Below are 23,720 nucleotides of genomic sequence, written 5' to 3' on the forward strand. Positions count from 1 at the left end.
GCAACAAAATAAAAAAAAATGAAAAGTATTTATTTATTTATTTATTTATTTATTGCATCCCTTTTGTAACAGGGGCTCACTATGTAAACCAAATAAAAAATACATTTCACTCAAAGACTTATGGATAAAAAAAAAAAAACTTTTGATAGACAAAAAGAAATTAAGTTACATGAACTAAGATAACAAAATATAACAACAACAAAAGACATCTAAAAGTAGCAACAACAACAAAAAATAAGAAAACTAAAATATAAGAATATGAATAAGTATTATTCTCCACTTAGCTGTATGGTTAATTTACATGTACATAAAAACAAAATGGTTTATTGTACATTTTGTTATTTCAGTAATGGTGCATGACATCAAAAGCACTATTGGATTTCATTTATTTGCACTGCGATTTCAACCAAATCTGCTGAGATAAGACTATCTTTTTCTCTCTGTATATGAAGAGCATGTTACTGTCTAGCCATTTTTTGCACTAGTCGAGAAAGAAGTCTGACCTTGGCGAGGTTGCAGAATGTGGTCTATTTACAATCCAGATTTATTGGGGTGCTTTTGTAATACAAATAAGATTTACAATACTCAAATGAATATATACAAATGCTTGATTTACGAAGTCACAAAGTGCAGATTTACAGGGATAAACCAACTAAAGACTATACAATGTGTCACATGACCAAGAATTATACAAATACAGAAATTGGAAATGTAGGATATTTTATTTGCATATTTAATCTATTTTCATCTATAAAGTTACATCATAAAATACCATTTATCACAAGAAGAGAGATAAATCATTGGGGCGCTGTTCACAGGGAATAGAACCAGTTTTCTGATAGAGTGGGAACAGAAACAGACGCTTGTTTGTACAAACTATCCTTTTATATGCACAAGATAAGACAAGAGACAATTTATTCTTCTGTCATATTTAAATACTTCTTGTTTATTTAAAAATTACATTAAAAAAAATTTCAGTTCGTAGTATGTAAATTGCTCTATGAAATGAAATCAAACAAATGTTCTTGTTTCCATAGCAACTAAAATACAGATTTTGGTGTCTAAATAATCATGTTCTTGAAGTTCAATCGCCAAGGTCAATGGAAAGTTTTCGTATTTATTTAACCGCTTGGCAATATCATCAACAAATCACTCACAAAGAAACAGAGTATTTTATGCAAAGCGGTTAACTACTTACAATAGAAGCCTTATTGCCTGAAGCATTGAGTCATGGTTAAATTAGTTTGGATAATTGCAAATTGAGATTAAGTTAGTAATTTGGGTAAACCAAATTGGAGCTAATTCATATCATTACGGATTTACCGTTTTAAAATAGAACTTTGTTGCTGTACTGGCGTCATCTTTGTATAGAAAACATCGTGTATTTATATGAAGAATCTTTTTGAACATGCTAAGACCCCGTCTCCAATAAAGATGAACAAATGTGGTGCCAACTTTTCTTTAAAATGATACCACAATGACTTCATCTTGACTTGGTAATGCGATAATTGCGTGTAAATGCTACATGCTCAAAACCCTACAAACTCATAAAACAGAAAAAAAATTGATAAGGGTCAGCAACTGGTGTAATATGACATGTGTGAGGTAATCACAAAATCGCATAACAGATGTACATTTCTTAAAATTGAGTGTCACTGAGAATACAAGTCGGTGTTCACATAAATTTAAAATAGTTCATGCACACGAGGAAGAAAATAAATGTAATATAAATAAAACGATTAAAAGGTTTACAACTGTACATTGAGAAAACATCACCACATAATTCTTTCAAGCAATCTTGGACCAAGAACAGATTTTTTTGTTGTTGGTCTAATGTGTTCTTGCTATTTTTGAATAAGGTGATAACCTTGCTTACCATGTGACTATTGCATTTATTGGATGCCATTGGTTGGATGGTTCAATTGATGTCCGCATGAAACTCACAAGGAAATCTTCATTACATATGGATTTCATATTATCCTCATATCCATTATCAATTGATGAATTATTATGGGTATGTTTATACCGGTAGTAGTCTTCTTTAAAGCGAGAGGGTTGTCACCTGTGCACGCACAGGAATTGAGTCCCAAGTGACGATAACTACACATGCTAAAAATGCAAAGGCTCATGGGTAGACACTTGTTTGTTACGATGACATGCTATGGCCAACTGATGCATGCGCAGGGGACGACTCCCCGCTTTAACAAATTTATCCAACAACAAAAAATCTGTATGAACCACACAAGTCCAACATCAAGGCTACCAGACACTGACTTCTAGGACCCATTGCTCTCATAAATTAATTAGTCACAGCTTATTGGTCAGTGTTCTTTCGCCAGGTGGTTCAACATTAATATGCAAATCAGCTGCTTGTCATAATATGGCAACCATTCATCAACTGTCACGCCTTCTCCAATTCTCTTTTACTGGGAATCACTTCTTCGTCCTCATTTGCAAAGTCATCCTGAAAATTGTAAGAAAAGTGCTCTTATTGTTGTTTTAAAACTTTGCAGTTCATAACTGTTATGAGATCACTATGCAGTATGTGTACTGTAAAATTCTGCAGTGTGACTTCATGGCTAAATCTGTTTCATTGTATTTCGTGAAATTTTCATAGTTTGCACACTTCTGTTTTGATATAGTTTGTACAAAAAGTATTTAATGCATGCATGCCTGAATAAAATTATTTTCCCTGAAATTGAAAAAAAAACAAAAAAACAGAAAAATAATTTAGCCATACAGCGGTGTAGTTGCATGCTTTCCTATTACTGTTTAGCAACAGGTGTGTTTTTGTGAATTCGTCAGTGCATATGTAAAAACAATTCTCTGTCAAATTCAAAAGACTGCTTCATACTTGTACTCTATACTGTGCAATATAGTCAATCAATTTAACATATTTTAGTTGCAGTTTTTTAATCTTCATTGCCATAGCTAGCTCCAACGAAACAGTATCTCCTCAGTGTATGAAAAAATATATGCATATATAACCCTAATGTAGTATATTTGTAAGCCACTGCCCATGAATGGTCTTGTAGAAACTGATCAATGCTAACAACTCTAGAACACAATTTCACAGTGAGGCATTGTAGACCAATGTCAATGCCATCAATGTGTTGAAGCGCACTCAATTTTGTTGACTTCTCGCTAATAAATGCATTGGGGTCATATTGACCTAGCTCATTCATTCATTCGAATGCAGAGTGCGCATGAATTGAATTGGCACCTGACAACTCTTCCAAGTTATACCCATGGCATTGTGCTACCTTACAATAGAGTACAATAGTATTGTTATAGCATTGTTACTATTGACACTTGGTCCAATAAACACCTGTACTGGGGTGATGGCATGTTCTATTTCTATTGTTTAGCGGTGTGTGAATTATTTGTATATGCCCCTTGGTGGAAGGGTCTGGAAACACTGAAGATCACGTGACCACAGGTAGTGTGCTTTCCAAGGCAACAAATTCTTGCCAATATGGGAGGGGGGGGGGCTATCATTACTTGTGAACCCATGTTTATATATCTAATGGCTGTCTAAGTTAGTTTTTTTCAGTAAATTAAGGTTTTTTCATGTTCACTAGAAAAACCAGCTGCATAAAAAGGCTGTATAATTTATTTGCAATATGCATGCATGAAGAATTAAGTAACTATATGAATATTACACGTACATTCATTGAATAAATATATTCACTCATTGTATCATTTTGTCCACTCACTATACCATTACGCATTCAATCATTGTACCGATTCACTAGATTATTACATTCTATTCACTAGATTATTAAAACATTTGATAAATCCTTATATCCACCATGATTTGTTATGTCATTCACTAAATCATTATATCCATGCACAGAATTATATCTACTCACTGAAACATGCCATTCACTGTATCAATTCAGTGTAGCATATCCACTCAGTGACTGATTATATCCATGTACAAAACCATTCATACTCACTGACTAATTATGCCAGTCACTAAATCATTATATCCACTCACTGACTAAATATGCCATTCACTAAATCATTATATCCACTCACTGACTAATTATGTCATTCACTAAATCATTATATCCACTCACTGACTAATTATGCCATTCACTAAATCATTATATCCACTCACTGACTAATTATGCCATTCACTAAATCATTATATCCACTCACTGACTAATTATGGCATTCACTAAATCATTATATCCACTCACTGACTAAATATGCCATTCACTAAATCATTATATCCACTCACTGACTAATTATGGCATTCACTAAATCATTATATCCACTCACTGACTAAATATGCCATTCACTAAATCATTATATCCACTCACTGACTAATTATGCCATTCATTATATCATTATATCCACCCACTGACTAATTATGCCAGTCACTAAATCATTATATCCACTCACTGACTAATTATGCCATTCACTAAATCATTATATCCACCCACTGACTAATAATGCTATTCACAAAATCATTATATCCACTCACTGACTAATTATGCTATTCACAAAATCATTATATCCACCCACTGACTAATTATGGCATTCACTAAATCATTATATCCACTCACTGACTAAATATGCCATTCACTAAATCATTATATCCACTCACTGACTAATTATGGCATTCACTAAATCATTATATCCACTCACTGACTAATTAAGGCATTCACTAAATCATTATATCCACTCACTGACTAATTATGCCATTCACTAAATCATTATATCCACTCACTGACTAATTATGGCATTCACTAAATCATTATATCCACTCACTGACTAAATATGCCATTCACTAAATCATTATATCCACTCACTGACTAATTATGGCATTCACTAAATCATTATATCCACTCACTGACTAAATATGCCATTCACTAAATCATTATATCCACTCACTGACTAATTATGCCATTCACTATATCATTATATCCACCCACTGACTAATTATGCCAGTCACTAAATCATTATATCCACTCACTGACTAATTATGCCATTCACTAAATCATTATATCCACCAACTGACTAATTATGCTATTCACAAAATCATTATATCCACTCACTGACTAATTATGCTATTCACAAAATCATTATATCCACCCACTGACTAATTGTGCCATTCACTAAATCATTAAATCCACCCACTGACTAATTATGCCATTCACTAAATCATTATATCCACTCACTGACTAATTATGCCATTCACAAAATCATTATATCCACCCACTGACTAATTATGCCAGTCACTAAATCATTATATCCACTCACTGACTAATTATGCCATTCACTAAATCATTATATCCACCAACTGACTAATTATGCTATTCACAAAATCATTATATCCACTCACTGACTAATTATGCTATTCACAAAATCATTATATCCACCCACTGACTAATTGTGCCATTCACTAAATCATTAAATCCACCCACTGACTAATTATGCCATTCACTAAATCATTATATCCACTCACTGACTAATTATGCCATTCACAAAATCATTATATCCACCCACTGACTAATTATGCCAGTCACTAAATCATTATATCCACTCATTGACTAATTATGCCATTCACAAAATCATTATATCCACTCACTGACTAATTATGCTATTCACAAAATCATTATATCCACCCACTGACTAATTATGCCATTCACTAAATCATTATATCCACCCACTGACTAATTATGCCATTCACTAAATCATTAAATCCACCCACTGACTAATTATGCCATTCACTAAATCATTATATCCACTCACTGACTAATTATGCCATTCACAAAATCATTATATCCACCCACTGACTAATTATGCCATTCACTAAATCATTATATCCACCCACTGACTAATTATGCCATTCACTAAATCATTATATCCACCCACTGACTAATTATGCCAGTCACTAAATCATTACATCCACTCACTGACTAATTATGACAGTCACTAAATCATTATATCCACTCACTGACTAGTTATGTCAGTGACTAAATCATTATATCCACTCACTGACTAATTATGTCATTCACTATATCATTATATCCACCCACTGACTAATTATGCCAGTCACTAAATCATTATATCCACTCACTGACTAATTATGCCATTCACTAAATCATAATATCCACCCACTGACTAATTATGCTATTCACAAAATCATTATATCCACCCACTGACTAATTATGCCATTCACTAAATCATTAAATCCACCCACTGACTAATTATGCCATTCACTAAATCATTATATCCACTCACTGACTAATTATGCCATTCACAAAATCATTACATCCACCCACTGACTAATTATGCCATTCACTAAATCATTATATCCACCCACTGACTAATTATGCCAGTCACTAAATCATTATATCCACTCATTGACTAATTATGCCATTAACTAAATCATTACATCCACTCACTGACTAATTATGACAGTCACTAAATCATTATATCCACTCACTGACTAGTTATGTCAGTCACTAAATAATTATATCCACTCACTGACTAATTATGCCATTCACTATATCATTATATCCACCCACTGACTAATTATGCCAGTCACTAATTCATTATATCCACTCACTGACTAATTATGCCATTCACTAAATCATTATATCCACCCACTGACTAATTATGCCATTCACTATATCATTATATCCACTCACTGATTAATTATGCCAGTCACTAAATCATTATATCCACTCACTGACTAATTATGCCATTCACTAATTCATATCCACTCACTGACTAATTATGCCATTCGCTAAATCATTACATCCACTCACTAATTATGCCATTCACTAAATCATTATATCCACTCACTGACTAATTATGTCATTCGCTAAATGATTACATCCACTCACTGACTAATTATGCCATTCACTAAATCATTATATCCACTCACTGACTAATTATGTCATTCGCTAAATCATTACATCCACTCACTGGCTAATTATGCCATTCACTAAATCATTATATCCACTCACTGACTAATTATGCTATTCACAAAATCATTATATCCACCCACTGACTAATTATGCCATTCACTAAATCATTAAATCCACCCACTGACTTATTATGCCATTCACTAAATCATTATACCTACTCACTGACTAATTATGCCATTCACAAAATCATTATATCCACACACTGACTAATTATGCCATTCACTAAATCATTATATCCACCCACTGACTAATTATGCCAGTCACTAAATCATTATATCCACTCATTGACTAATTATGCCATTCACTAAATCATTGTGCTATTCACTAAATCATTATATCCACCCACTGAATCATTTCTGCTCACTGAATCATTATGCCATTCACTAAATCATTATACTCACTCACTGAATCATTGTGCCATTCACTAAATCATTATATCCACTCACTGAATCATTATGCCATTCACTAAATCATTATATCCACTCACTGAATCATTATGCCATTCACTAAATCATATTCACTCACTGAATCATTGTGCCATTCACTAAATCATTATATCCACCCACTGAATCATTTCTGCTCACTGAATCATTATGCCATTCACTAAATCATTATATCCACTGACTGACTCATTATGCCATTCACTAAATCATTATATCCACTCACTGACTAATTATGTCATTCGCTAAATCATTACATCCACTCACTGGCTAATTATGCCATTCACTAAATCATTATATCCAATCACTGACTAATTATGCTATTCACAAAATCATTATATCCACCCACTGACTAATTATGCCATTCACAAAATCATTATATCCACCTACTGACTAATTATGCCATTCACTAAATCATTATATCCCACCCACTGACTAATTATGCCAGTCACTAAATCATTATATCCACTCATTGACTAATTATGCCATTCACTAAATCATTGTGCTATTCACTAAATCATTATACCCACCCACTGAATCATTTCTGCTCACTGAATCATTATGCCATTCACTAAATCATTATATTCACTCACTGAATCATTGTGCCATTCACTAAATCATTATATCCACTCACTGAATCATTATGCCATTCACTAAATCATTACATCCACTCACTGGCTAATTATGCCATTCACTAAATCATTATATCCACTCACTGACTAATTATGCTATTCACAAAATCATTATATCCACCCACTGACTAATTATGGCATTCACTAAATCATTATATCCACTCACTGACTAAATATGCCATTCACTAAATCATTATATCCACTCACTGACTAATTATGGCATTCACTAAATCATTATATCCACTCACTGACTAATTAAGGCATTCACTAAATCATTATATCCACTCACTGACTAATTATGCCATTCACTAAATCATTATATCCACTCACTGACTAATTATGGCATTCACTAAATCATTATATCCACTCACTGACTAAATATGCCATTCACTAAATCATTATATCCACTCACTGACTAATTATGGCATTCACTAAATCATTATATCCACTCACTGACTAAATATGCCATTAACTAAATCATTATATCCACTCACTGACTAATTATGCCATTCACTATATCATTATATCCACCCACTGACTAATTATGCCAGTCACTAAATCATTATATCCACTCACTGACTAATTATGCCATTCACTAAATCATTATATCCACTCACTGACTAATTATGCCAGTCACTATATCATTATATCCACCCACTGACTAATTATGCCAGTCACTAAATCATTATATCCACTCACTGACTAATTATGCCATTCACTAAATCATTATATCCACCAACTGACTAATTATGCTATTCACAAAATCATTATATCCACTCACTGACTAATTATGCTATTCACAAAATCATTATATCCACCCACTGACTAATTGTGCCATTCACTAAATCATTAAATCCACCCACTGACTAATTATGCCATTCACTAAATCATTATATCCACTCACTGACTAATTATGCCATTCACAAAATCATTATATCCACCCACTGACTAATTATGCCAGTCACTAAATCATTATATCCACTCATTGACTAATTATGCCATTCACAAAATCATTATATCCACTCACTGACTAATTATGCTATTCACAAAATCATTATATCCACCCACTGACTAATTATGCCATTCACTAAATCATTATATCCACCCACTGACTAATTATGCCATTCACTAAATCATTAAATCCACCCACTGACTAATTATGCCATTCACTAAATCATTATATCCACTCACTGACTAATTATGCCATTCACAAAATCATTATATCCACCCACTGACTAATTATGCCATTCACTAAATCATTATATCCACCCACTGACTAATTATGCCATTCACTAAATCATTATATCCACCCACTGACTAATTATGCCAGTCACTAAATCATTACATCCACTCACTGACTAATTATGACAGTCACTAAATCATTATATCCACTCACTGACTAGTTATGTCAGTGACTAAATCATTATATCCACTCACTGACTAATTATGTCATTCACTATATCATTATATCCACCCACTGACTAATTATGCCAGTCACTAAATCATTATATCCACTCACTGACTAATTATGCCATTCACTAAATCATTATATCCACCCACTGACAAATTATGCTATTCACAAAATCATTATATCCACCCACTGACTAATTATGCCATTCACTAAATCATTAAATCCACCCACTGACTAATTATGCCATTCACTAAATCATTATATCCACTCACTGACTAATTATGCCATTCACAAAATCATTACATCCACCCACTGACTAATTATGCCATTCACTAAATCATTATATCCACCCACTGACTAATTATGCCAGTCACTAAATCATTATATCCACTCATTGACTAATTATGCCATTAACTAAATCATTACATCCACTCACTGACTAATTATGACAGTCACTAAATCATTATATCCACTCACTGACTAGTTATGTCAGTCACTAAATAATTATATCCACTCACTGACTAATTATGCCATTCACTATATCATTATATCCACCCACTGACTAATTATGCCAGTCACTAATTCATTATATCCACTCACTGACTAATTATGCCATTCACTAAATCATTATATCCACCCACTGACTAATTATGCCATTCACTATATCATTATATCCACTCACTGATTAATTATGCCAGTCACTAAATCATTATATCCACTCACTGACTAATTATGCCATTCACTAATTCATATCCACTCACTGACTAATTATGCCATTCGCTAAATCATTACATCCACTCACTGGCTAATTATGCCATTCACTAAATCATTATATCCACTCACTGACTAATTATGCTATTCACAAAATCATTATATCCACCCACTGACTAATTATGCCATTCACTAAATCATTAAATCCACCCACTGACTTATTATGCCATTCACTAAATCATTATACCTACTCACTGACTAATTATGCCATTCACAAAATCATTATATCCACACACTGACTAATTATGCCATTCACTAAATCATTATATCCACCCACTGACTAATTATGCCAGTCACTAAATCATTATATCCACTCATTGACTAATTATGCCATTCACTAAATCATTGTGCTATTCACTAAATCATTATATCCACCCACTGAATCATTTCTGCTCACTGAATCATTATGCCATTCACTAAATCATTATACTCACTCACTGAATCATTATGCCATTCACTAAATCATTATATCCACTGACTGACTCATTATGCCATTCACTAAATCATTATATCCACTCACTGACTAATTATGTCATTCGCTAAATCATTACATCCACTCACTGGCTAATTATGCCATTCACTAAATCATTATATCCAATCACTGACTAATTATGCTATTCACAAAATCATTATATCCACCCACTGACTAATTATGCCATTCACTAAATCATTAAATCCACCCACTGACTAATTATGCCATTCACTAAATCATTATACCCACTCACTGACTAATTATGCCATTCACAAAATCATTATATCCACCCACTGACTAATTATGCCATTCACTAAATCATTATATCCCACCCACTGACTAATTATGCCAGTCACTAAATCATTATATCCACTCATTGACTAATTATGCCATTCACTAAATCATTGTGCTATTCACTAAATCATTATATCCACCCACTGAATCATTTCTGCTCACTGAATCATTATGCCATTCACTAAATCATTATATTCACTCACTGAATCATTGTGCCATTCACTAAATCATTATATCCACTCACTGAATCATTATGCCATTCACTAAATCATTACATCCACTCACTGGCTAATTATGCCATTCACTAAATCATTATATCCACTCACTGACTAATTATGCTATTCACAAAATCATTATATCCACCCCCTGACTAATTATGCCATTCACTAAATCATTAAATCCACCCACTGACTAATTATGCCATTCACTAAATCATTATATCCCACCCACTGACTAATTATGCCATTCACTAAATCATTATACCCACTCACTGACTAATTATGCCATTCACTAAATCATTATATCCCACCCACTGACTAATTATGCCAGTCACTAAATCATTATATCCACTCATTGACTAATTATGCCATTCACTAAATCATTGTGCTATTCACTAAATCATTATATCCACCCACTGAATCATTTCTGCTCACTGAATCATTATGCCATTCACTAAATCATTATATTCACTCACTGAATCATTGTGCCATTCACTAAATCATTATATCCACTCACTGAATCATTATGCCATTCACTAAATCATTATATTCACTCACTGAATCATTGTGCCATTCACTAAATCATTATATCCACCCACTGAATCATTTCTGCTCACTGAATCATTATGCCATTCACTAAATCATTATATCCACTGACTGACTCATTATGCCATTGACTAAATCATTATATCCACCCACTGACTAATTATGCCATTCACAAAATCATTATATTCACTTAGTCTATCACATCCACTGACTTTATCACTAAGTCTACATTATTATGATTTACTGTAAAACGTGTCTTTTTAGCAACCATGTTAATTTAGCTAATCCATAATTTCACTAATTTAAAATAAAGTTTATTCTCACAATGAGATTGTTGACACTTTAGCTAAATTAAGATTCTGTTAATTCTTGAGTCAATTTCGCTGAAATGACATGTGGCTATTCCATGTTTTACAGCATATCATAAATAGGTAGTTGATTATAAAGTTTTGCTAGCTGACATACTGCCCTGGATGGTGCAATGTTATCTCCCTCTATAGCTGTAAGTAATTCCCAGCCAATGAAGTATGAAAGACTCTTAATGATAAGTATAACAGCATTGCGGCTGTCAGCAAAGTGGTAAACTAAGATAAAACCAAATTTCATTTCTAAAACCACACTGTGTTTCTCAGCACCATCATCAATGAACAATGCTTTGATCTTGATTTTAACACTCTCACATTAATTACAAATTAGTGTACAGTTCTGAAGCACAGTCAGTCTTCATTGGCATTTACATTTGATATACTATCGGTACAACAGTGCTAAACTCTCTGTAGGTGAGATTCTATTGGAAATATTACAGTAAAATAATCATACTGGAAAATATCAGTCTGTCAAAACAAGTGTAATAATTTACAAGAGTTTAATAAATCAGATATCACACAGTAAAGAACTGAAAATTATTTTCTGAGATATCACTATACTCACGACTTCAGGAACACGTTGGCTTCATTATGAGGCACTCGCAGACCAAAAAAATGTTTTTGCAGTTTTTATATGTAGGCTTGACTTCATATTGTTAAAATTTTAGAGCATTACCATATTAAAAAAAAAAACATGCTCTGCAGGCATACTTGTACATAAATAATGTATAATTTTGTTTTGAAAGTTGATGCTGGGGAGGAGGGGAGATTTTGGACATTTACTAAATTCTGTGATTTTGATCTTGTCAGATATTTGTCACTGTGAATTTATGTTCTAAACCTTTTGCTATACTACTATTTAGTTTGTAAACTTGCTTCTTTAACAAAAAAAAATATAGAGGAGATTGTTAACTTGATGTACGATAAACTCCCAGCATGCATTGGGGTAAACATCCGGTTGACCTTTCATGTAGTGAACAGCTGAAGTTCAGGATATGTGTGAGAACTTTAATATTGAACAGAGAACCACTGCAGCATATTCTCCATGGAGTAATGGATGCCTTGAAAGACACAATCAGACACTAACTGAGATTGTAAGAAAAGTCAAAGCTCTGAACTGGGCCTTATTCGCTAAGAACAGCCTTACTAACATCCATGGATATAGTTCTTATCAACTTCTCTATGGAAAAAAATCCTAACATGCCATCAGTTCTGGTAGACAAACCACCAGCTTTATAAGGTACTACCATGAGTAATATAGTTGGTAGTCACATTGCTTCAATGTATGCTGCTAGGCGATCGTTTACTGAGTCAGAATGCTCAGAGAGAATAAGAAGAGCTTTAAGAAAGCAAATTCGTCCATTGATGGAGACTTGTCAACTGGGAGACAAAGTATACTACAAGCGCCCTGATAGCCCTGAATGGAAGGGTCCTGCTACTGTCATAGGACAGGATGGTACTGTAGTTTTTGCATGACATGGTGGTATGTTGGTCAGAGTGCATCAATGTAGACTCAGAAAAACAAGCCAACCAGAGACTGTTACAAGAGAAAGTATCAGTAACCATGACAGATCTCAGCAGTCAGAAAGTGTTAGTGAAGAACCTACAGAAATTCAGCATGATACATCTATAGAATTAGAGACTGAAAACAGAGAGACAGGAGAGATTCAACAAGATATGTCTGGAGACCAAGAAAATGATAACGGAGAGACTGGAGCGCAGATGTCCAAAGTAGACTCAGCTGTATTTTATTGGGTAGATGATAGTGGGAACTTAATTGGTGTATTAGCTTGTCATGTAGATGATTTTATGTGGGCTGGTGACTCTAAGTTTGAGGAATCAGTGATTAGTCAAATTCGTTTACGTTTCTGTATTGGAAAGGATGATAGTAATGCTTTTAAATATGTCGGGATTGGGTTGGTGAGTGAAAAGGGCCAGATTTATCTTGAACAAAGTGATTATGCCAACAACCTGATTCCTATTCCGATAGCCAGAGCCAGAGCGTTAGAAACAGAATCACCACTGACTGAAAATGAGAAGGACTTACTGAGATCTAAAGTAGGACAGATACTGTGGATAGCACGTCAAAGTCGCCCAGATGTACTGTTCGATGCATGTAACTTGGCCACCAGCATAAAAAATGGTCAGGTTAGAGATTTGTTATGTGCTAACAAGGTAATTAGAAAACTTAAATCTGATAGTGTACCCCTTAAGTTTCAGCATTTGGGTGATGGTGAATTGTCCTTGGTAGTCTTCAGTGATGTCTCACTGGGTAATCTTCCTGATGGCGGTAGTCAAGGAGGATATTTTATTTTTCTCATGGGGGAAACTGGAAAATTCTCACCAATTTGTTGGAATTCAAAGAAGATTCGCCGGGTAGTGCGTAGCACTTTAGCTGGGGAAACACTTGCCATGGCCGATGGCATCGATTCTGCAATGTTTATTTCAACTTTGTATTTAGAACTGACAGGTAGTGATAGTAGATATACCAAGTTGCCACTTATTTGTGTAACTGATTGTAAGTCTTTGTATGAAGCTGTTAAATCCACTAAACTAGTCAGTGAAAAACGACTACGTATAGAGGTTAGTGGTATTAGGGAACTGATTGAAAGCAATCAGATTAAAGAGTTTATATGGTCTGAAAGTAAAAATCAACTTGCAGACTGCCTCACTAAGAGAGGTGCTTCTCCGCTGGTGTTATGGAAGGTACTTCAAGAGGGGATTTTGGACATTTACTAAATTCTGTGATTTTGATCTTGTCAGATATTTGTCACTGTGAATTTATGTTCTAAACCTTTTGCTATACTACTATTTAGTTTGTAAACTTGCTGCACATCCGAAATATTCAGTCATAAAAATTTCATTAATGGATTTCTCTTCTTTGGTTAATAATGTCAAATTACATACTTCGGGCTCAGAATCATGTGATGACATATTTACAACAGATGGATCGGATCTATGTTGACAGTCCTTGGCCCAGTGAAAAACTGACTGGCATATCACACATTTTGTACGTCTACCAAATTTGTCCAAGGGATTCGTACCTTTAGGAGCATTAGCATTTCCATAACGTTGAGGTGGACGAACCATTCGTCTAGTATCAGTATTAAATCTCTGTGTTATGAAAGCCGACTCATTTCCAATGGTTATTCCGGATGCATCTTGGCTCGAATTGCCGCCATTAGTCACGTGACTTTTGGCAAAAATACGCTTCATCTTTATTAGAATCCTGTTCACAGAAATACAGACTGCACAGCTCCAGAAAAACACACGGAGCATGTGACTCAAAGTACTGCACATGTGCAGTTCACTACATGAAAGGTCAACCGGATGTTTACCCCAATGCATGCTGGGAGTTTATCGTACATCAAGTTAACACATGAACCTCAACTAAGGAAGTAATCCTATCAGCAACCTTTTACACATATAACAAGAATCCGGCAACTGTAACATTAAAGAAACGAATCCAGTGCACTAAATTAGAAACGATCAAGTCCATATACTTGACTGTAACAAACAAAACACTTTGGTGACTATCAGTGTATATCAAACATTGCAGGTACTGATCCAATTTGTTATTGCAGGTCGGATATCTATAATATTTAGTGGGCTGTATCTCATAGAAGTATGATATAAGCAATAAATTATGATAATAAATACTTTAAAGATATATATATTTAATATGGCTGGTACTCACAATATCATAAATAACTTTGATAATGAGTGAACAACTCGGACAAGTTGCTACATCCTCACCATTCTGTAAATCTTCCTGTAAAACATAAAAGGTCTGAGATAAGCAATAATAACCTAGCATAAACAATAATTACCTGACATAAGCAATAAAACCTAATATAAACAATGAAACCTAGTATGAACAATAATAGCCTGAGTAATAACCTAGCATAAACAATAATTACCTGACATAAGCAATAAAATCTAATATAAACAATGAAACCTAGTATAAACAATAATAACCTAGTATAAACAATAATAGCCTGAGTAATAACCTAGCATAAACAATAATTACCTGACATAAGCAATAAAATCTAATATAAACAATGAAACCTAGTATAAACAATGAAACCTAGTATAAACAATAATAACCTAGTATAAACAATAATAATCTAGCATAAATAATAATAATCTTACATAAGCAATAAAACCTAACAAACAATAATAACCTAACATAAACAATACTAACCTAGTATAAACAATAATAACCTAGCATAAACAATAATAATCTATCATTTGCAATAAAACCTAACAAACAATAATAACCTAACATAAACAGTAATAACCTAGCATAAACAATAACAATCCAGCATAAACAATAATAACCAGATAAAAACAATAATAACCTGATAAAAACAATCATAACCTGATAAAAACAATAACCTAGCATAAACAATAATAACCTGATAAAAACAATAATAACCTGATAAAAACAATAATAACCTGATAAAAACAATAACCTAGCATAAACAATAATAATCTAGCATAAACAATAATAACCTAGCATAAACAATAATAACCTGATAAAAAACAATAATAACCTGATAAAAACAATAATAACCTGATAAAAACAATAATAACCTAACATAAACAATAATAACCTAGCATAAACAATAATAACCTGATAAAAACAGTCATAACCTGATAAAAACAATAACCTAGCATAAACAATAATAACCTGATAAAACAATAACCTGATAAAAACAATAACCTGATAAAAACAATAATAACCTAACCTAAACAATAATAACCTAGCATAAACAATAATAACCTGATAAAAAACAATAATAACCTGATAAAAACTATAATAACCTGACATAAACAATAATAACCCGACATAAACAATAATAAAACCTGACACAAACAATAATAACCCAAGATAAGCAATATGGTAAGATCAAGTTCAATTACAATTTTTCTAATTTAAAAAATCGGTCACAAAAGATCTCCTTCAATGACTGTTTGTGTGCAGTTGCATTCTCTGAGTGGTATTAATGACATGCAAGACTATATTGTCTAAAAGGTGTGAATCGTTATTTATAGATGACAGGCACTGTCTGAAAGAAATTCGGTTCAGACTGTACTATAGAGGGATTGTGATGTACGCATATTTGTCTTTAAAAATTATGATTATCAAATATTTAGAATGCTATTTGAACATTAAATTTGTTACCATGGCTTCTAAGATGAGCTGCCAGATAAAGGTCAGTGACATCCTGAATGTCTGAAACCCCTTTTTTTACAATTCAAGGGTATAAAGCAGACAGGAACATTACTGTAGACATTTTTTTACAAAAAATTGCAACATGAGTATATATTTTTTGGCTGTCTGGAAAGATTGGGATAGTGTCTAAAAATATTTTTTTTTATTAACTCATAATACCCTATTGGAGGAGGTTAAAGGTCACAAAAGAAAATTACGAATAAAAATTCATCAAATTACAATAGCTAAGAACAACCAATAGCAGACTAAATGGAATTAGTAACAGAAAATTATAAAGTAGAAAAAAAATACCCACAAAATACTATAAGCTGAATATTAAAAAAAATAGTAGTGGTACCGGTTCTACACTCCTAGCAACCAAATGTAGGATACAGTGACTGTGACCTGCGTCTTGTTATTTGTAAGTCAAGTTCTATATCTCCATCCGTTTATTTGCAGACACTTTCTGCGACAGCTTATAGTTAGGTTGGGTGGTTAGGGTAATGGTAAAAAATATTATTATTTTGTTATAATTTTTATTATTATATTTTTCCATAGTATACTGGGGTTATATAACCCATGGATAACCCAATCCAACCCAACCCAACCCAACCCAACCCTAAACGCCTGTTGCAATTGCTCACTGGAAAACAAGCGACTCCACGTGAGAGAACGTCGAGCCCACTCAACATTATTGGTGCTTCTTTGGACTGACACGTTTATACGTCACTGACCTTCGTTATTTCAAATCTGTCACCACAAGGACATGGGTAGTAATATATTTCCTCTTCTTCGTCATATTCCATGTCTTCTATTTCTATCTCATCATGGTAAACAGACATTTCGCCAAACCGTCAGAGAACACAACGTGGTCGCGACAACATGGCTGGAGTTTCCGGAAGTGCGTCACGGGAAAGCCCCATGACCTTTACCAGCGTACTGTAAATGTATTAACTATTCACTGTTTTTTTTAATTTCGCTATTTTCGCAGATAAGTAAAATCCGCTAAATTAAATTAATGTGAACAACAGAACTTTAAAACTCAGTACTAAACGCTGTTCCGCGTATCATCAGTGTATTCCTTATGCAGTATTAGTACACCATTGTAGTAACATAATAGTAAATAGTCACTCGGCAAATCACGACTCGAACAGGAAATTACTCTCTCATTTGGTCACCATAAACACCGACCTTTTTTATTTAAGTCGCATAAATAATATATTGTTATATCCAAAATAAAGTTGATTTATTTATTTATAAGTTCAAACATTTAGCGCGTTTATTTACAGTTAAAACCCGTTATTATTCGTTGCCTATGATAAAAACCGTCATTTTGTGATTACGTAACACGAATTCCATAAAAATGTGATAGAAAATTTAAATAGTTACACCGGGTCCAATCTATAGAGTTCTATTCCACTGAGCGTTAGGAGGTCGCCCCCTGTTTCGTCTTTTAAAACTAGTTTTGTACGTGTACTTGTACAATACAATACAACACAACACAACACAATAAAAACATAAACCTGTAGAGGGCAAACATAACAACTTAACTTCCGATAACAACCACAAATACTTATCATTAATAAATCCAATATAAGCCAAAGACAAATATTAATAAATAAATAAATAAATAAATAAATAAATAAATAAATAAATAAATAAATAAATAAATAAATAAATAAATAAATAAATAAATAAATAAATAAATAAATAAATAAATAAAAAGGGTCGGCAAGGGATATTTTCGTAAGCTGTAATCAATTGTTTTTATTTTTGTAATAATGTGATTTAAATAAATAAAAAACGTAAATTCGTAGACATACACAAAGTGTAAAATGTAATCAGTTATTTTATTCGTCCATAATTTGTACAAAGATCTTATTTTTTGTAAGCGTATAAAACATTTTCAACATTTAAATGTCAGAATTCGTAAGCAATTTCCAATTTTGATTCACAAATAATATATTAAAAATATATATTTATGAAAATGTAAAATGTAATCAGGAATTTGCTTTAAATTATCTGTAAAGTCTAAAAAACATTTTTTTATTGTAATAGAATTTCCTGTAAAATTAACGTAAACTGCATTTTTTATTCCATGTAACCTGTTACCGGCTCTCCCCCTTGCAGCTCCCCACATAAAGAGTTATCTTAAATAATTCTAATACGGAACAAGAATAAATACCAATCTTCAATAAATTCAATATAGAATAAATATAAATACGTATTCTTTGATACATCCAATGAAGGACAAACATGAATGCTTATCTCCAATAAATTGAACAAATATTTCACTAAGGGAACTATGTTAATCTGTTTGTTTTTTCTTTGCTTAAACGGGAAGTTCATACATGTTATCACAACAAAACAAACACAAGCTCACTGAAAGAAATTATTAACACAAAACATAAATATAAGTGTTGTCATGGTAATTCAGTAATTCAATTTATTTGATTATACTTTATAACCGTGACATATGGGACCATGAGATCACAAAATTATTTGGCGTTTTGTATATTTGAATTAAGTTTTTAGTTCATTTGGAGGATAAAATGTTCTTTTTATTTGATATACTTGTCATTATATTGTTATAACAATTGTATATTTTGTTTGTATTAATTTGTTATTTGTGTTTTATCGTCTAAATACATTATTGTCACATTTACTGTTTAGTTGTTTATATGTCAATGTCGCATCTTTTTCTAACTCACTGGATAATTTCAGCTTTTGAGTTTCTGATACAAGGAGGTAATTGTTTAGTGTTCAGGTTTTTAGTTGACAATTCCCATCTCACTTTTTTTCCACAGCTTCTTCAAATTTCCTATTTCCGGATAATTAAATATGTTAATTTCTATTCACATCTATACGAAAACCGTCGGTTTGTTTTATTGAAGATCGTTTGTGTAGGCGGACAGGTCTTAGGCAATTTGGCGAAGCTATGGGGATTACTGTGGTTACAATTGAAACAGCACGGCAAGTCGATTTTTGTACTAAGAAAATGGGGTATGTTGTGTAATAGATTGACGAGAGTGGAGTAGCAACGTTGCGAGAAAAAAGAGCCTACTGCGCATGGCCAGAAACTTGCATGCGAAACTTTCTACCAATCATGCACGGAGCGAGGTAGAAGTGCCGACCACCTTGAAGTTCAAGTCACGAACACCAGTCCTCAATGTTTCAAATACCGCGGGCATGGCGTACACGTCGCAATGCATACTCTTTAACATTCTAACAATATTGATTTAATTTACAATCTGGACTCAGAGGGTCAGGGAGTCAGGGGCAAATACCATACGTGATTGAACAATATGTTACCTTGAATATGGTGTAGCCTTCTTTCGTCTTGATAATGATAGGAACACTGGTATTTGGTATTTCGTGTACCTTTCTCCGATTTCTCGCCAATAAGCTGCACGGAAATCCCCAAGGTTGACAGTCTAAAGAACGCATCCTACTCCGTTGTCGTTTTTCGTCTATCTGTGTTACAGCGGCTACACTTTACATTATGTGTATTTTGCATAAAAAGCAATTAATTTGTATCTTTTGATATCTTACTGATGTACTATATCAATAAATATTATTAATATTATGTAATTTTTATTAGTTTACATGATGCTGTGCGCTCCAAATGGAATGTCCTATCATATCAGAATAAATTATATCACGTTTTGAACGGCAGCGTACTTTTATGAGTGAGGCGTGTGGCAACGTGTCCAATCCACACAAGGGTCGTTTGGTTACACTTAAATCAATAAATGTGCTTGTCCGTGTATCATAAACATATGTTAAGTTTAGGGAAATAACAGAAATAATATTGCCAATTCGTTTTGTATAATAATCACTCTGTTTAGTCTTCTTGTGCCTTTGTGCATAACATGGCGATAACCACTTATCGCGCTCGTAGAATCTTATCGAAACATCCAATTGTCCATCTGGCTGGAACATTTTACGGTGACATTTCAAGATGCCTGCGATATCAAGGACGAACTTATATATACTCGAACACATAACATTATAATGATTTTTTATTTTTCATGAATAAGTACCTGTCAATTGATCGAATTGTCGATCAAGTGAGCGACCCTCCAACATACCTCCACATACACTCGGCATACGTGTGTCCGATTTAATCTCTTCGGGGTCAAAGTTTCGGATGTCTGAGCGGTTGTTTTGATACGCAGAGGTTATAGAATATTGGGGTCCCGTAGTTATGAATGTTCACTTGTGACGGCGAAGTTTGAATTATGTGGCACGATAGCGGTGAAGTATGTGGGCAGCATGGACAGAGAGATGGGGTGAACGTGGAGGTAATTAACTTATCATTTAATGCTGTATATTTCATTTAGTCTCGGCGGCTGCTAGCAGTAGTTAAAACCTTCAACAAGTACGCTGGCAAACTGTTAAATTTATGATACGCAAACGGTGGTGAGTGAACAGTGTTATGATGGAGCGTCCATTGGCGAACGTTCATAGTCGGATCGCTTTTACGTATCCGATTTAGAACAGAATCAATAGACACTAAAGTCACAGAGCCTCGCAAGGCTTCCTTGTGGAAAGAAATCAAAATTTTGCGACAGCTCTCAAAATTCGGACTTTTTGTTTGTTTATATATAATATATATCCCACGGGTTCCTAAAAGTAGAAACAGATGTCGACCATGTATGGAAGCTGCAGAGCCGTGATGTTAACTAAGTAAATTTTAGAAATCTCGCTTATCTTTCAGAATGAGAAAAGGACATCGCTCTTCAGTGACGCAACTGTTTATGAGTGATATTGTATCAACAGTAATGATTTCACGACCAACAACGACCGTCTTTGGACGCTTGCACAAATCGACAGCACGTGTTCGCAATAGTACATGTTTGATGTATTTCCTTGCATTCCTTCGAGACTTGGCATTACGTCGCGAAAACAACGAATCTCATCTATTGCTATTTCATTATTTCAACTGGCACAGGTGTAGCTTTCGCAGGTCATCGGACGTAAATGATTAATTTATGAGGGATGAACCATTCTACATCACGGGGTGAAAACATTCATTCCGTTAATAGATTTAATGGGAACGATGGCGTGTTTACAGTGTGGACATAACTTTGATCGTTCCAGTTGTTGCACGACAACACTTACATTGGTGTTTGTTGGTGCATCGACAACACTTGTTCCTGATAATGGACAACATATATTCAGATAAAACATTACGCATTATCTAAACACAATCGCATTTTTGCTCGTAACCCTTGTTACACTAAGGTAGTGGAGATAAAAGCAATTAAATATGGCGACTAGACTCAAATATCAGTTTTCAATAGAACGTTCAAGTTGTTCATTTCGGAATTTTGATGGTGAGGCCTGAGTGTGCGTAGCAAAATAGGAAATTGAGAAATGTTATACTTTACAAATAGAGATAGATCATAATTTACCAGGGTTACTGTTGTTTATACTGTTGTCAGTTTTCACAAACATGAATGCTGTACTTATTTACAGAAAACCTACAGTAAATAATGAAAATAAAATTAACAAAAAAATTGTACTATCTCGGAGTTACTTCTAATTATAGTGGGAAAAAATAAGAAACCACTAGCAAATCTAAGAAGAAAAGACAAAATGCCTTGTTTTTACTATAACAAATAGGATATATACAAATTATTAAAATGTCTACATTACTTATTCTGTTTGATAAATTAACCCGGCGAATTCAAGCTCACGGTAGCACCGTCTGCCAATAAACAATAATGGGTATTTACAGAAAATTGGGTAGATTTCCAATCGAACCATTCATAAAAACACAATTAATTAATTAATTAAACGTTACAACCGTTTAATAACTACAGACAATTTCCAACTTAAAGAATCAGCACAAGTAATTAAAGAAACATACAGAGGAATCCTTCATGGCACATTCGACAGAAGACATTTACAATGACAACAAATACTCCACAGGGTAAATAAACAATTAAAAAAATTACATAACATACATTAATTTTATTGAACCTCATAAACAGCTACGCAAATTTAGGGTTGGAAATCATAATTTGAAAAAATGGATCTGACCGGAAAATGAAACCAAAAACACCAGTTGAAATAAGATCATGTGACCTATGAAATACGGGGGGGGGTAGAAATGCATCCGATATTTAACAACATTATAATAATTCTGTGTCCTATAAACAGTTATTAGTTGAGGATATTGTAAAACACATAATAATAACATTTCAGTTCAGAGTAAATTTGTCTCTATAACGATTCTTCGCAGTACATTGATCACTACGGCACACTTTATCAAACGGTGCCTTAAAATAAATAAGAAATATTGAATTGTATTTCCGTACGTTTAATTGCCATTGAATCGTCTAGTTTGCAAAAAGTAACTTTGTAATTTATGTAGACTTGCTATTGTTCATTTTGTTGA

General features: G+C 33.4%; 1 protein-coding gene across 1 annotated transcript; it reads right to left on the reverse strand.

Moving 5' to 3' along the window:
• Positions 1–28: 28 nt before the first annotated feature.
• On the reverse strand, positions 29–18,215 carry LOC100375573 (diphthamide biosynthesis protein 3-like). The gene is made up of 3 exons (XM_006816468.3): positions 18,049–18,215; positions 15,794–15,868; positions 29–2,464 (listed from the first exon to the last, which is right to left on the reverse strand). The coding sequence occupies exons 1-3, from the start codon at positions 18,154–18,156 to the stop codon at positions 2,402–2,404; spliced, it is 246 nt and encodes an 81-aa protein (XP_006816531.1). The 5' UTR covers positions 18,157–18,215; the 3' UTR covers positions 29–2,401.
• Between the last annotated feature and the right edge of the window lie 5,505 nt (positions 18,216–23,720).

This window comes from Saccoglossus kowalevskii, chromosome 4 (assembly GCF_978046115.1).
Source record: "Saccoglossus kowalevskii chromosome 4, keSacKowa6.1, whole genome shotgun sequence".
Taxonomy (NCBI): Eukaryota; Metazoa; Hemichordata; class Enteropneusta; family Harrimaniidae; genus Saccoglossus; species Saccoglossus kowalevskii.